Here is an 18,002-nt window from a genome sequence, read left to right as displayed (position 1 = left end):
TATTTGGAACCTATTGTGCTTAAAATATTCATTCTCAAATGTTTTGATAAATTTGGACTTTGAATGGTAAAATAGAACTACAGATGAATACATGAAAGCAGCATGGAATTTTGTGGACATGGCTAAAAGGAATGCAGGGTATCCAGAGAAGATTATATGTCCTTGCAAAGATTGTTGAAACTTAAGTCACCATTGTATTGAGGTTGTATATGAGCATTTGGTCATAAAGGGAATGGATGAAACTTATACAAATTGGTTTCATCATGGAGAACAACCACATGTCAGTGATAAACCTGATATTGAAATGTTAGGCTCATACAATTTATTTAAAGCTGCATGTGCGCGAGATGACAATTATGAAAAATCTGTTGACGAGAGTGGGGATGAGGATTTTTTCAAATTACTGGAAGATGCAGAAACTCCATTATATTTAGGTTGTGAAAAATACACAAAGTTGTCAGCAATTGTAGCTCTTTACAAGCTCAAAGTTGTAAATGAATGGTCTGATAACAGTTTTAATAAACTTCTGGAGATATTACATGATATGTTACCAATGGGAAATGTCATTCTGAAGTCTGTATACTCTGTGAAAAAATTTGTCAAAGCATTTGATTTAGGGTATGAGAAGATTCATGCTTGTGTGAATGATTGCTGTTTGTTTAGAAAAGAGAATGCTGAAATGGAGAGTTGTCCAAAATGTGATTTTTCACGATGGAAGGTCGATCAACGCACCAATAAAATTAAAAAAGGTGTTCCTGCTAAAGTGCTAAGATATTTTCCTATAATCCCAAGGTTTAGGAGGATGTTTAGGTCATCACAAATGGCTGAAGATTTAAGGTGGCATTCTGCTCATAAAAGTGAAGATAGCAAGATGAGACACCCAGTTGATTCTTGCTCATGGGACTTGGTAAATAATAAGTGGCCACTCTTTTCATCAGATCCTCGCAATCTGAGACTAGGTCTAGCGGCTGATGGTTTCAATCCATTTCGTAATTTGAGTTCTACGTACAGTTGTTGGCCCGTGATGCTAGTTGCATATAACTTCCCACCATGGTTATGTATGAAAAGAGAAAATGTTATGTTGACATTATTGATTCCAGGAAAAAAGCAACCAGGTAATGACATTGATGTATATTTACAACCGCTTATAGAAGACCTGCAAGAGTTGTGGAATAATGGGGTGAATATTTATGATGCTTTCACAAAAACTGTTTTCAATTTGAGGGCAATTTTGTTATGGACAATAAATGACTTTCCAGCATATGGAAATCTCTCTGGGTGTACTACGAAGGGTAGAATAACATGTCCTATATGTGGCAACAATACATATTCACAGTGGCTAACATTTAGTAGGAAGTTTGCATACATGGGCCACAGGTGCTTCCTTCCGCCATCTCACCCTTTTCGAAAGAAAAAAACTTGGTTTGATGGTAAGGAAGAAAAGAGAAGAAATCCAAAAATCATGACTGGCAACAACATTTGGGTTTCTATTAAAGACATGAAGAATGATTATGGAAAAAGTGGAAAGAAGAAGCGAAAGCGAGATAATGAACCTATTCAAACGTGGAAAAAGAGGTCAATTTTTTTTGAATTACCTTATTGGAAGGTAATTGTTATTGACTATTTTGATATATCTTATTTATTTATTTATTTATTTATTTTTTTGAGTTTTTGATAGTAGCAATTTTATAAGTGTTTTTATAACGAATTCTCAGGAACTTACATTACGTCATAACTTAGATGTAATGCATATAGAGAAAAATGTTTGTGAGAGCATCATTGGCACCTTGTTGGATATCAATGGAAAATCGAAGGATGGTCTCAATGCTCGTAAGGATTTACAAGAAATGGGAATACGACATGACTTGCATCCAGAAGACCATGGGAATAGAACATACCTCCCTACAGCTGCACATACACTATCAAGGACTGAAAAGAAAATATTTTGCAAGAGGTTATTTGACCTGAAGTTACCTGATGGGTATAGCTCGAATATTGGGAATTGTATATCGATGGAGGAATTCAAGATTATAGGCCTCAAATCCCACGATTGTCATGTTCTGATGCAATAATTGTTGCCTGTAGCTTTGAAAGGATTAATGCCGAAAGGACCAAGAAATGCCATACTTCGGTTATGTTCATTCTTCAACAGAATATGTCAACGAGTCCTTGATAGAGAACAAATAGCGGCCCTCGAAGAACAAGTCATTGAAACCTTATGCATGTTTGAAAGGTTCTTTCCACCTTCATTCTTTGACATCATGATTCATTTAACAATTCACATAGGACGAGAAGCACGATTATGTGGACCAGTCCAATACCGTTGGATGTATCCCTTTGAAAGGTGAACACCTATTTCATGATTATTAAATATGACTATGTGTTAAGAAGTATCATTTTAATATGATGTTCATTTTTCTGAAGATATATGAAGATACTCAAAGGATATGTTAGGAATCCTGCACGACCTGAAGGCTACATCGCAGAATGCTATCTTGCAGATGAGTGCATGTCATTTTGTAATAAAAATATGAAGACAACTATTGAAGTAGATTATCAAGTAGGCCGCAATCAAGATTTTGATAATGATGTGATTCTTGAAGGTCGTCCAATTTCAGGTGGAACATCAATCACATTGAGTGATGAATTGTTGCGTGTTGTTCAATACAGCCATAGTGGAACCCTATTTGGAGTAAGTATGATAGAATTTCCAATGCATAATTTACTACGTACCTGATATCAGTTATAAACCACTTACGTATTTTGGTTTCAATCAGGATGCATTTAGAGGACTTAAAGCAATCAAATAGGAGCCTTGGTCTTCAAAAAAATAAAAGCTTACTTTTGAAGCGACATGCTGAAAATTTCGCAGCATGGTTAAAGGAAAAGGTTACATGTTATTTCAAATCTGTTTGTCTAGAAGAATATGATAACATAACATATGAATTTATTTCCTTATTTTTTAACGGATTCAGTTTCATACCCCATCAACTAATGAGTTGGACAATGATGAGGTGGACAAACTAAAATGGCTTGCATATGGTCCTAGAAAGTATGCAATGTCCTATAATGGATATATAATTAATGGGCAGCGATTCCACACAAAGGAAGCAGAGAAGTCAACTCAAAATAGTGGTGTTTCTATTGAAGCTAGCACCATGTGCAGAGCAAGTGCAAAGGACACTTCACAAGTTGTTGATGTCGTTGCATATTATGGTGTGATCAGAGATATAATTTTATTAGATTACCGTACATTTCAACTTCCAATATTCAAGTGTGATTGGGCAAATATTGGACATGGTGTTAGATTTGAAGATGGTTTTACACTTGTTAATCTACCCCAAGATGAGAACCAATATGAGAGGGAGCCTTTTATATTGGCCTCACAAGCAAAACAAGTGTTTTATTCGAGAGAAACTGATTCATCGAATTGGTATGTTTTACTAAAGGCACCGCCAAGAGGTTATTATGAGTTGGAAATGTATGATGAGAATGAGGATATGTCTTCCAGGCCACAACACATTTCATCACTTGATTTGAACATTGATGATGATAATGACGAAGGCAGTTTTGTGAGAGAAGATTGTGAGGGCATATTGGTGTGATTTGTGTGCTACTCTTGAAAAGATTGTAGTTTTTATCTCAAGTCTTTTTTAGTTTATAATGTTATTTTGAAATTCCTTTGTAAAGCACTAGTTTACATTCTAAATTTGTTTCAGAATTATTTATGGTGGTTTGAAACAAGATAAAAGAGTTTTAACTTATGATGAATGTATAATATTGCACTTTAAAAGTTTTCATTCAAAATTTTTTGGGAAATGATGGTATGTACAGGGTTTTTTTGCTTGGTCATTTCTATCACTTTTGTAGCCTTTATGTATTTATAAGGTATACAACTCAATTCTTGTTTCAAAATACTTTCTTTATTTCAATTCATTTGTCTAACTAAGTTTGGAATTTGATGCTATGTTATTATTTTGTTGAATAGGTTGGCTACCATGGTTGCTAGTTGTAAGGGGAGGTTACGTCCAAGGCAGACATCAAGTGAAGTCTCTCTTGAAGGACCATCCAACCTCTTGCCTCAAGATTCCGTAGAAACAACTGCAGTTCCTACAGAGGGTTCACAAAGTGTTAAACGAAGAAGGGGCCCAACCAAATTGAAAACAATTGCAGTGGATGGCGGAAGTCGAATTAAAATATTGTACAATGACTTGGGTCAACCAATTGGTGATGGATCGGTCAAATTATCCTCCTTCTTAGGAGCTCTTGTTTGAGAGATTGTACCTGTAACACTTCCTGATTGGAGGAAACTTCCTTCGGGGATGGAAGAAGTCTTATGGAAATCTATTCAGGTGTAGTATACCAAACTTAAATATCTTTGCTTTGAACATAAAATAATCATAACATTAATGGTAATACAACTTGCAGGTAAGATTTAAGGTAGATGAAGAGTGGCAAAAAGATCATATATTTATGTCTATGGATGATCTTTGGAGGGCCTCCAAATCAAGATTAGTTACCAAAATAAGGAAAGCATCAAACGAAGAAGAAAGGCTTAAACTACGACCTGATAACATCAAATCAATTCATGAGTGGAAGGATTTCTTGAAGGAAAAGACAAGTGAAAAGTTTAAGGTAAGAAACTTTTGAAGTTGTCAATACTATTTTATAAAGGCAACATATGATAAAGACATTCTATTGTTATCAACACTATTTTATAAAGGCAAATTGTATTTGTATCACTACTATTATGTTTCTCCACCTTTTTGTCATGTTTTGTTGCGAGGGGATCACTAATCATCATTGTTGATTGATCTTTCTTAGGGAGCATGCTGTTATTCCATTAAGCAAGATAATTGTCTATTTTACTATAATGTTGATTCAATTTCAATAAAATTGAATGTTTTCGTTGACCAAAAAAAAAAAACAAAAACTGAAATTGATTAATTGCTTTAGGCTAAAAGTGAGAAATTCAAAGCAATTAGAAGGAAACAACTCCCACATACATGCAGTCGCAAGGGATATGCACGGTTGACTGAGGACATGGTAACATTAAATTTTATTATAAATTTTATTAAGTTCTGTTTGTATTTTTTTTATAGTATGAATCTTTTGTTTCCCCTCTAGAAAAACAAGGGTGCAACCTCCTCATCTCTATTTAGAGTTCCTGTCTGGATTCAGGCACATACCAAAAAGAGTGGTGAACCCATAAACACAACTGTTGCTGAAACTATTGTAAGAACATTTCTCTATTTAATAATTTTTATTTTTTATTTTTTATAATATATCTTCATATTCATATTGGTCATCCTTATCTACTCAGACATAATAATAATATTTTTTTTTTAAGGATAAATTGAAAGAAGTTGAACTTGACGATCCAGTATCATCATCTATTCTTAAGGTAAAACAAGATGCTCTTTCAAAAATACTTGGTCGTGAGAATCGCGGGCGAATAAGAGGGCTTGGCAAAGGAGTTACTCTTACTAAATTATGTGTACTCTCGCAAAGGGATAGTTTTAAAACTCAGGAAAAAGAAGAAGCTACTCAATTGAAAGAAAGAGTGGCACATTTGGAGAGCGTAGTTAGTCATCTAATGAGAAATGAGGCAAGTAGTTTTACACATTTATTAAATTTACTTATATAGGTTTCAAACTTTTTAACATAATTACATTATTGTCTTTCATTTTTTGGTGTCAGAAGCAAGCAAGCGAGGAAGGATCAACAAGACCTATAGTTTCTCCCTCGGTAAAAAATATTATTTACATTCCATTTTACATGAAAGTAGTGTGCGCACATGCACACACATACATTTCCATTCTATGAGTATATTTATATGTAGAGATCAACTTTAGAATACCACTTAAGGGGTTTGGGTCTTCACTATTCAGTGATACTACATGAATTAGAAATACTTAGCTAGAATGTGAGGGGTTCAAACACCCCAGATAAGATGATGGTCGTCATAGCTCCCCTTAATGATTGGAAGGTTGATCTTATTACAATTACTTTCATGTTTTGGAAAATGTAAGGGTACAGCTTCTATAATATAATTTAAACAGCTTGAGTAATGTTACTTCAATAAGTTGTTTACTAATACCAAGTAAAAATAAGAAGTTAGGGAAAAAAAAACATACAGGCAAATAAACACACTAGGATACGTACATGCACGAAGCAATTACTAACCTTGCGAAGACAAAATGAACTCATTTTCTTCTGATAAAGAAAAATGGTGGTCAACAGAATAGCAATCAAAGGAAAAAAATAATGCCTCCCCAAAAATCTACTTATATTGCCTCCCTTCATCTCTGCATAAACACTCAAACAACAGAACTCCTTCTCAGTCAAACCTCACAGCACTGGCATGTTTCTGCTAGGTGAGGACTTCAAAGTTCTTCAAGTGAAAGATTTTTCAAAAAGAAACCCTCATTGCTTTTAGTTGCAAATTGTTGAAAACTTCAGCTGAGGACATTGAAAAAGGAAAACAAATGATTAGCTCAATTAAGATTCCAAATAAAGTGCACACATGCAGTTTATCTTCAGTCATTATTATACAGACAACAGTTTTTTCACCTTTTTTTAATGGAGAGGTGATAAAAGCTATGGCATTGGGTCATTCACTAGAATGTTAACTGTAATTAGTTCTCTGGTTGAGGAATACTCAAGGCAATGTTCACAGATGGATTTTACTCGCAATATTGAAATTTCGTGGTTGACTCATGAGCTATGTCACACAGACTCAGGTAAGTATCAGGTGCGGGTTCAAGTGTTAGATCTTCCTAAACCTAAATCTTAGGATATTGGATATGCATCCAAAAGTTGGGAATGGATAAGGGGATACATCTTAAACACACACACACACATATGTATTGCTTATTGTATAATCTTCTTAGATCAGATGTTATACATTGTTTAAAAATGTACTTCAAATAAAAAAGGATTTAGGAAAACATAGAATTTACATAATAGAAATGTTTTCTTTACTAGCAAATGCAAGTGCCTTCTTCTTCAAACATCATACAAAATTAGAGGATCCAAATGTCTATATTGGGTACAGGTGTTGGACACATATCCCCCATGTTTACCCTTGTCATATCCAGTGGACACAAGTACAATGGGAGAAGTAGAAAAGTCTGTGTAACACATCTTATGAGTATTGATTTAGACAATTAAAATTCTTGGTTCACTCATCATTATAGTGTATATATATAGAGAAAGAGGGGAGCTAACAACCATATATGAGTGACAGTTTCTCTTGTTTGTCATTGCCATGTTACTAAAATGTCAGAACACTAACACCCCCAACAAGAAATGCAAGTTGCTGGATTGGATGGGGTCAGGGGAAGTAGTTGCTGAAGGGCGTTGGTCTTCAAGTGATCCGAAACAACTTGTCCATCACATTCCTATTGGACCTAATGCCATGAGAGTATGGGTAGATCTCGTAAGAGAAGCTGGAGCATATTTATGGAGGCCTACTGCTGACATGACTTACATTGAAGACGCTGTGGGTACTACAGTTGCATGGCCAGCTGACAAAGTTGTTATGGGGCAGTGATCACTTCTACAGGTTGGTAATTTTTTAAAAGATTACAAATATTACTCTTCATGAACAATTTAAATCTTATTATATTTGTTTTTATTTATTCCACCTGCAGAAATGTATTTGTAGAGAATGTAGAAATGTTTTTTTTTAATGAATAGACAGGTCGGATCTAAATCGGAATCCTTATAATGCAATAGAAGTATATTTATTAAGAGATAAGACAATACAAAGAGAAGAGTAAGGAATGCTTGATATTACGAAAGAAATAACACTTTTTTAAGCGATAGGATATTACAACATACTTTATAGTTTTGCATATCACATTAGCTACCAGAATAAGATTTCTTGTATAGAGGCAGATGATGGAACACCCTCAGGCCACAAATAGCATACACCAGCAGATGAGCACTGTTAGACATATCAGGAAGTGGCTTCCTCAATTCCTCACTGAACCTTGCATATCAATTAGATTTCAAGCCAGAACCCACCAGCTCCACCCTAAACAACAGACAACATAACAGCAGCAGGCAACATAACACCCTACCCACTCACCCTTGGAATTCCATGATTTTATCCACTCAATCCAGAACCAACCAGCAAACAACAGATAGCAAACCAGCCACCAAACCAGCCACACTCATTTTCCTAAAACCTCATACAACAAAAGACCTCCAAAACCATAAAGCAGACCAGCAACCAACACTCCCAAAACAAATTAGCAGCATGCAGATTAGCTTCCAAATCAGCAAACAAATTACCAGCATGCAGATCAGCTTACAAAGTAGCAGCTTGTAGGTCAACATATTCTGAATCTGGAAGAGATCACCAGCTTGGGTGCATTTCTGCTGGTGTATGCTGTGTTGTTGATCTGTTATATGCTAGTGTATGCTGTTGGCTGATTCTGGTATGCTGTGTTGAAGAAGTGGTGTTTTAGTAACTTTGGTATTTTGTTAACAATTTGTAATTTTATTTTCATCCAGCAAATCAAAGGATAACATTTTGTAATCATAACATTTTGTAACTTTTAACAGATCAAAGGATAACATTTATCGAATGTGTTGTTAGATTAGGTATATAACAGATCAAAGGATAACATTTTGTTAACAATTTTTGTCTGCTGTGTTGAAGAAGTAGTCATGGTGCTCTGCCTTTGCTCCAGCAGAGGAGTGCTTTGTTGCTTTTTTGCTTTTGTTTTGATATAATTTTATTTTTATTTTTCCTTTTTAATGATATACAGTATTGTTAAACTGATTATACTTATTGTGACGTGTTGATTATTGTTTTACAGTTTTTAGGTTTGGAAAGAAGATGGAACCAATAGAAGTCAGCTTGGAAGTTTGTGGGTGCAGAAAAAGGAATTTGAATGTGTTATTGGCTTGTACATACCGACATTATGACTTTAAGTTTTTGTTTTTATTTTTATTTTTTTGAACATAGTGAGAGATTGTGTTTTGGTACTTTATTAAGACAATGTTATGACGATTTTATTATTTCTTGAAATTTGCGGTGATGAGTTATTTTTCAATGATAATATTGTTTTGTATGTGATGGATGAAAATGTGTTTGTTGCATTTACAGAATTTAGGTTTCCAATATTGGTGTTGGAATGGATTTTTATTATATTTATAAATGGAAAAAGCTTTGGACCCCCAGTGGGGGTACTGGGGGTCGCCTCTCATTGGTCCAAAAAAAAAATAGTTATTTATTTATTTTTATTTTTTTTTTATGTTTTCCACCAACCCCGTGCTACCACGTCACTGGGGGTGCGACTCCCACTGGGGGTGTGAAGCACGGCTCATTTATAAATACTATATGATAGCATTTAAAATTGCTATCATAATGAGGTATTTGTAGCATTTAAAAAATGTTATCATGCTTTATTATAACATTCTTAGTTAGTTATGATATGGTAAATTGTAACATTACTAGATTGCTATAAAAACAATTTTATAGCATTAACAAAATGTTATCCTTTGGTATTTTTAGTAACTTTTAACTATTTCATAGCATTCAAAAATTGTTATAATATATTTACGATAGCGTTCAACGATAACATTCAATAAATGTTATTAAAAATGATACACTTTTAATAACATGGGCAAACATAGCATTCTAACGAATGCTATTACTTACTTTTGATAGCATTCCTCGAATGCTATAAAATGTGTTTTTTGTTGTAGTGTAGCTAGCTTACTATGTGATGCGCACAACATACAAGTATAGACTCGATCACGAGAATTGGATCAAAACAACTCATGCTTGTTTTTCTGAAAATGGTTTGAAAGTGCTACTCGCAAGTAGGCTAAAGCGCGGATTTGCCACCCTTAAGTGGGCTTAAAACATGATTTTTCCAATTCGCAAAGCGGGCTTAATACTTTCATTCGTCGAGTTGTTCCAATTCAGGCAATCAAGCCTCCACCCACAGGCATTCAAGCAGTTAAGCACTTAAGCAAATAGCCTCATGGCAAGCATGCTATCATGGCAACACTCACACTTATGCAAGTATGCTAAAGCGTAAACACTTACAGTTACTCCAAGCCAAAACAGAAGCTAGTTAGAAATCAATGCATGATCCTAACTATACAGAATGCCTAATGCAAAACATGCAAAATGCAACTAAATAGGCTCGGCTTATCTAAGATGGCATATGAATGCAACACTTGATAACATGCTTTGAAACACATATTCAAGTAAGTTTATTGAAATATAATGTAGTTTGAATGATGCGCTGAGCTCGGTGCATGCAATACAAATGAATGATACACGCATGCAAGCAAAAGGATGCTAATTAGAATATGCCCTAAGCTAACCATCGAAAGCTGATAAGTAAAAGGGAGAAATAAGTGGGGTTAGAAGACATGCATAAACACATGCACCCTTATTACAACATTTTGGCCTCTCGGAGGAGGGTTTGAATAGATAGGCTAAGCTATGCTAAGCTAAGCTACTTACTACAAATCAATTAATTACTCTGGCTAATTAATTATTACAAAATCGAATTGAATAACTAGCTACACTAAGCTAATTAATTACAAAATAAACTAAGCTAAATTAATTACAACACATGTAATTAACTACAACTAGCCAATAAAGCGATGAAAATGGCCTCGCAGACGAGGGAGGCATGATTGCTTGGTTGCGTCCCCCCTAAAATCCACTACCTTGCCTCTAAATGCCTCGGTTTGCACTCTTTTGATTTCTGAAAATTCTGACAACCTCCACATTGCTTCTGTTTGATCCCAGGAACATGCTGATGAACTGATCGGCTAGAAGTGATGGCCATCGGCCAGTATTGGTGGCCGGTCGGCTGGCTTGGATGGCCGGTCGGCTAGGTTATGTGGCCGGTCAGCCACTGATTCCTGTAATTTCTCCTTTTGCTGCAACAGAGCACAAACAGAGGCATGACAATGTATTTGCAAGGAAATGTGTGTGCAACTACCCTCCTTATCATATCTCAAGCTCAAAGGAGTGTAGTACTCGGCTCTCAAGCCACCAACCATGCATTTTAATGCATGGTGGCCAAAGAGTCAAGTTTGCACAATGTTAGTGAATGCACACATAAGACTCTAAGTGTCGTCACCCTATCATGCATGATCAAGGGTGACAACGACCAAGAAACGTAACACGATTCATCACTTTGAGTATGAAACATGCCACATTTCTAGTATTTGGATTAACGTCCGATCCAAACACATGCAATGCAACATACATATGTTATCTTGGCATGTTTTACTTTGCTCGATTCTTATTTACACATTTTACATTACCAATCCATTCTTTAATTTTGTTAACTCCAATATGCAAGTCCTCTAAGGGGAGGAGGTCAACCAAAAGAATGGTTTAAGGCATAGGAGAGACCATGCCTTTGACTAAGAGGAACCCTCAAAAGAGGGTTAAAGCCATTTAAGCATGAACCTCAATCCCACGCTGAAACACAATCTCAAGGCCAAACAACCCTCAAATGAAATGAAAGAATGAAGAAATGAAGGAGGTGGCAGATGTTTGGTGCTAAAATGGCATGCTAAAGACCTTAAAGCATGCAAGCAATGCAAACATGGCATGTTGAGGACCAAAACATCAAAGCTAGTAAAGAGCAATACACAAGAGGCATGCAATACATAGCACAAATGTCCAAACTAGCCCTGGACAGTGCTCAATCATGCCAAAATAATGGTTTAAACATGCTGAAATGGGAGCTCAAAATGCTAGAAGAACATGCACACATGTTGGCCTATAAGCAAGACATAATACACAACCCTCAAAAGCTATGAAGAAGTGAAGTATATGAGCGTGTGACTACACTATATGCACTGAAATTACATGCTAAATGGTGCCATACCATGCAAACAACTCAAGCAAAGCGTGCTAGAGGACTCAAAACACAAAGCTAAAGCCTATCATTCTATAGCCATACAAAGCAAGCCTCAAAGGGCCAAGACCACTCAAAACAGAGTTCAAGCATGCTAAAATATGAGCAAAAACATGCTGGAGTGTAGCCAAAATAAGCGAGAATGATGGGCTAAAGTAGCAAGCATGCAAAGTTAGTGAGCAAGGTTACACTACAAGTGCAAAGAGCAAGCAACCAATGATCAAACAAGCCAAAAATTGAGTCATGGCAGGTCTAAAAAGTCACAAAAGCGTGCTTGAACAAAGCCACAAAGAAGTTAAAAAACATGGTCATTTAGTAGGCCATCAACACATGCAAGCAAGACAAGTGGAGAGGGGACCACCCCCTCCTATTTGGGACCTCAAAACCACCTTTCCACGATAGAAATTCCTTTAGAATTCAGTGGTTAAAAGGCCAAAAAGAGATAGTTTGAATAGCCTTAAATAGGGGGAGGGAGCTCCCCTTATAGAGAGAGAGAGAGGGAAATTTCAGCTCTGACATTTTGTCACCCTCAAATAGGGGGAGGGAGCTCCCCTTATATAGAAAATGCAAGCAAAAAGCTTGCTTCACGTGTATGGAGGATGAGCTCAGTGTTCAACAGCTGGAACAGCCGGCACCAAAAATATATGGAAAAGCAGAAAAAAGGTCTTCAGCCAAAACTTGTGGCCGACCGGCCATTAAAGAGGCCGACCGGCCATCAGTAAGGTCGACCGGCCACCACTAATGGCCAACGGAAGCAAGGCCTAGCCGATGGGTTGTAGGGCTGGCCAGCAGGCCACCCTTTTTTCCCAGAAACAAAGATGCAAGTCCTTGGTGCACAACCAAGCACAAAACAGACAAGTCGAGTGGTTCGAAGCAAGGCACTCCGCCAAGGACTTTAGGCGCTCTAAACGAACATGAGCATGGATGATCATCGACTGTTCAAACAATGATGTCTAAGTCTTGAGGACGGTCAAAAATGGGGTGTCTACACGACGTCGTTTTGAGTCATTACAATAAGTAATGCAAGGAACCAGTACAGAGGATTCATACTCAATTATCTCTTGCAAGGATTGTGTCAATAAGTACTAAATTACAAGTTTAAATGCTTTGACTTTCCCACATTACACTAGTCTTGTTAGCAACTTTATTTTTTTGGTTAAGAAAAATGAAAAAAAAAAATCTTCAAAAATTAAAAATTAATTAAAAAAAAGTCAAATACCTAATTGATTAATTATCTTCAATACAACTAAAAAAAGTCATCATCAAAGACATTAACCTTTTTTTCACTTAAAAAAATATATATATTAAAAAAGTCAATTCTTAAACGATTTCTAAGTTGTTATTATAATTACATTTTCGGATAATTTTTGATTTTTTTTTTCAAGTTCCCTGTCTTTTTTTCTATAATACATTCCATGGAGTTGCAAATAACACATATATGATTGAGAATCTTTCATCTCGGTCATCTTTGTCTTCAATCCAATAACTCATAATCAAAGAGATAATTCATGTGGCAAAAATAATAATTTAAAATAGAGTAAGACATGAAAATGGAATTAAGGATCCAATTCCCAAATACATCATCTTCAATGTGTCTATCAAAAAAATTCACAATAGAGCCATGTTCACATTTAAGCTCACATTCATTTTAGTATGATTTATAATCCAAGCAATTTAAGCTCACATTTGTTCGAGTTTTCATATTCAACATTTTATAGTAGGGAGACAGTATTCATGTTCTTCTTCATGTTTGGTTATATTATACAATATAAGCAGAAACGTTCTTAAGTTTATAAACTTAGAACTCTTAACCTTATTTTTTTAGATTATTGAATTAAAAAAAAATATAAAATCACATGTGTCATGAAATCATTGGCCCTTTCATTTTAATTACAGTTATTGGATCTTCCATTATTATAGTGATCAATAATGTTTGGGAGCTCTAATTTGAGAGCTCTAATGCAATTGTAATGATGTTGAGAATGCCCATGTGAAGTTGGGGCCCAAACTCCTCTCTATATCTTTACTTTCTCTCTTCCACTTCATTAGAGCTTCCATTAAAGCTACTATTTTAGACCTATGTATCACTTTATAGTAATATATATCAAATTCCTTAATAATTATTCTCCTTTTATTACATTGATATGGAAAATAAATTTCAACAAATTTTATTTGTTTCCTACAATGATAAACATGATGTCAAGACATGCAATACATATACCTACTTGTTAGAATGGTTGATAGAGAGGAAAAATTGTGTATCTGTATTATTGAATTGAATACTTCATACAATAGGAGAAGCCTGTATTTATAAGCTGAAAAGAAACCTAGATAAGTATAGAAGGCGATAGAGATACAAGGAGATAAAGATAGAGATACAGATAGAGAAGTATAATATAATATACATTAACAGGTCCCCTCAAACTCAAGGTGGGTAGGCATCAACCAACTTGAGTTTGGAAACTAGATCACCGAAATGACGAAGAGGATGAGCCTTGGTGAAAATATCTGTAGGTTGATCAGCAGAAGAAATATGGAGAAGATAAATAGTGCCACACGTAACATGCTGTCGAATGAAATGAAAATCAATCTCAATATGTTTGGTGCGATCATGGAACACATCATTGTGAGCAATCTGAATGGCACTCTAATTGTCAAAATAGAGAGAGGTAGCAAAATGGGAAGAAACACCCATATCAACAAGGAGCTAACGAAGCCACAAAAGTTCCTAAGTAGTGTCAGTAAGAGCGCAGTATCCAGCTTCAGTACTCGAGCGAGCAGTGAGGGACTGTGTCTTGTTGCGCCAAGTAAGAAGATAATCCCCTGAGAAGAAACAGAAACGTGTGGTGGAGCGTCGATCAGTAAGATCCCCAACCCAATCAGAATCAAAAAATGCACGAAGCTCAAGAAAAGAGTGAGTAGAGTAGTGGAGTCCATGGAACATAGTGCCTTTGAGGTAGGGAAGTATGTGAAGTAGAGCAGTATAACGCGGGGTGTGGGAAGCCAACATGTACTGACTAACAAGATGGACAGCATAAGCAATGTCAGGACAAGTCACAGTGAGATAGACAAGACTACCTGCCAGCTAGCGATGAAGAGTAGCATTAGAGAGAAGATCCCTGTCTAGAGGAGTGAGATGAGTCTGAGGATCAACAAGAGTAGAGGTAGCCTTGCAATTGGTAAGATCAGCACATGCCAGAAGATCGGAAGCATATTTGGCTTGTGACAAATAACAACCAGTGGAATCATGGGAAATTTCAAGCCCTGAGAAATAATTGAGAGTACCAAGGCCCTTCATCTCAAACTGACAATTGAGAAATTGCTTGAGACTAAGAATACCAGCTACATCATCACTGGTTATAATCATATCATCCACGTATAGAAGAAGAAGAGTGGTGCCATGAGTAGGTGAAGTCGAAGTCATGAGCTGGAGGTGATGCCGAAGTCATGGATGGTGGAATTGAATTTAGCAAACCAAGCTCGTGGGGCTTCTTTGAGACCATAGAGAGCACGCTGCAGTTTGCAAACCTTCTGAGCTGGATAAGCAGACCCAAGAGAATGTTACTTGTAGACTTCCTTAAGAAAATCACCATTAAGGAAGACATTTTTGACATCCATCTAAATCCTAGTGGCGAGCAGCGAAAACAACATTTAAGCTGCATACAGAGGTAAGTCGAGCAACCAAAGTGAAAGTCTCCTCATAATCAATGTCATATTCCTGGGTGAAGCCCTTTGCAATAAGATGGGCTTTGTAGTGCTCAATATATCCATCAGAATGGGTCTTAATTTTGTATACTCATTTGCAACCAATCCCAGTCTTTCCAGAAGGAAGATCAATAATATCCCAGGTATGAGTTTTGTCTAAAGTCGGTAGTTCATCAGTTATAGCTTGTTGCCAAAGAGGATTAGTACAAGCCTAATGATAGGAGATAGGTTCAGAAGTAGAAAAGACAGTAGACCAGACAATATAATCATGAAATTAAACAGGTGGTTGAGTTACTCGATGTGGATGACTGGTGAGAAGAGCTGTGAGGGGTAGTGGACCATCAGGGAGAGCAGTCTGGACAGGATCAGGGGTCAGCAAAGGCATCTCTACAAATGAGAAATCTGCATTAAACTCATTGGAGAAGAGATCTATGGAAGGATTAGTAAACATGATGGAGGTAGAGGGTATATAGCGATCCCGATTTTGGCCCCGATTCTTATGGTATCTCGGACTCGGGTTTAATTCTTTCATATTATTGTTTACCTCTTGCTTCCCTTGTATCTCTTTGAAATTTTCTTTTGGGTTATTGTGGTTGCATTTGGGCAGGTTAGTCGCTTGTTTTTCAAGCCTTGTGTTGCCTAGAATTTTGGTCCCTTGCTCGAGCGGCACTTCATACGCTCGAGCGAGCTTTGCAAACTCTCAATACCTTTGCAGGACTACAAAACTGTTGGAAGAGTGATTTCTACCCCCGAGCGGCGTTTCCTACGTTTGAGCGGGTGGGCGCACGAGCGGCCTTTCTTGTGCTCGAGCGTTGGCCTGTTGTCTGTAAAACTAGTGGATGTGTGTTTTCTACGCTCGAGCGTCACTTCTTGCAATCAAGTGGTGAGTGTCTTGTTCATTGTGTCTTGGTGCTTGAGCAGCCTTTTTTGCACTCGAGTGGAACAACTTATTGTATCTGATGCTCGAGCATCAACTCTTGCACTCGAGCGGATAGTGTGTATATCAAATCACGAAATTGACTTTTTATATCACTTTTTTCAGATCTTTTCTCCCTAAAACCTAAAGTTGAGACCCTCTCTCTCTAAAACACACACACTCTCTCTCTACATTTGCACCTAGTTCTAGTGATTTCTTCACCCTAATCCCTTTGATAAAAAAGGTAGACCATCTTAAGATCTCCATTTTGATCCAAATAGAGTTGGATTTGGGCATCTTTGAAGTTTCACTCTTGCTTGGTTCGTCTTCTCTCTTTGAGGTAGGGATTTTCTACACTTTCATATGATTTTTATCTTAGTTATTTGTTGTTGTGTAACAGTGGTGGGATTTGGGAGTATTTTCAACAAACCTAGGGTTTGGGTGTTAAATAAAAAGAGGGGTTTTTGGTGAATGTGAAATAAATGGGTATGGTGTTTGAATATGAGGTTATGTTGTGTCAAAATAGTTAATTTTGACACTTGGATTGATATATGGAAAAATGGAGTTTTTCCCTAAATGGGTCAAATTGTTATTTTGTACAAATAACTAAAATTGATAATGATAATGTGCAATTGGATGATTGTTAATGTAAATGGTGGAGTTGGTCACGTGTTGTCTCTCACCTATGAAAATTTGAATAATTTATCTACTGAGAAGACTGTATATTTGTATTGGGCTATCGGTGGAGGATAACTATGATTATTGTAAAAAATGCATGAGAATTAGGTAAATTAAAACTAATCTATTGTTGGTTGTCATTGAATATGACTATGTTTTTAAATACATTGTATACATATATTGTTTGGGAGGAGAACGGGGACGTACTCCATTATTTGGGAGGAGATAGGGGATGGACTCCATTGAAATTAAGTTGGCCAGAGTGTCCAGGGTGAAAGTCCCAAAATCGTATGTATACATGGTTGCCGATCCCGCGGAAAAAATTTATGTAAAATGGCATATTAAAGTGTTTGTGTGGTAATTGTGTTGATTAGAGGACCACTGAGCTGTAGTATCAGTTAGGTTGTTGAAAGATAATGAAATTGACTCATGAATTGAGAAGAATAAATGAACTTGAAATGAATTGGAGGAAAACAAATTAAAATATGAACTTTGGTGCTTTACGGTTATAAAAAAAAAAATGTGGATATTTTGTTACCAGCATTGTATATACAAATTGTACTTATATCTTTGTTAAATCTCATATATTGTGTTAGATTGTTCCTACTGGGCTTTGACTTACCCTATTTAGGAAAACTATTTTTAGGTGTTGATGTCATGCCTCCGCCAAGGCAATAACTTGGAGGGACTTTTGCGAGCAAGAACTTCTTTATTTTGTTATATTCTTTTTGTACAGACAAGGGCTTAAATTATATTGAGATAGGCTCACTTTTGTGTAACCGAGCAATGAC

General features: G+C 36.3%; 1 protein-coding gene across 1 annotated transcript; it reads left to right on the top strand.

Annotated features, from left to right (window-relative positions):
* Positions 1-232: 232 nt before the first annotated feature.
* LOC114263047 (uncharacterized) lies at positions 233-3,605 on the top strand. The gene is made up of 5 exons (XM_082881146.1): positions 233-1,606; positions 1,716-2,004; positions 2,086-2,233; positions 2,425-2,692; positions 2,976-3,605. The coding sequence occupies exons 1-5, from the start codon at positions 233-235 to the stop codon at positions 3,603-3,605; spliced, it is 2,709 nt and encodes a 902-aa protein (XP_082737272.1).
* The last annotated feature ends 14,397 nt before the right edge of the window (positions 3,606-18,002 follow it).

This window comes from Camellia sinensis, chromosome 7, assembly GCF_055761805.1.
Source record: "Camellia sinensis isolate YWXY chromosome 7, ASM5576180v1, whole genome shotgun sequence".
In the NCBI taxonomy this organism is placed as follows: Eukaryota; Viridiplantae; Streptophyta; class Magnoliopsida; order Ericales; family Theaceae; genus Camellia; species Camellia sinensis.
This window is presented reverse-complemented; position numbering and strand designations above follow the sequence as displayed.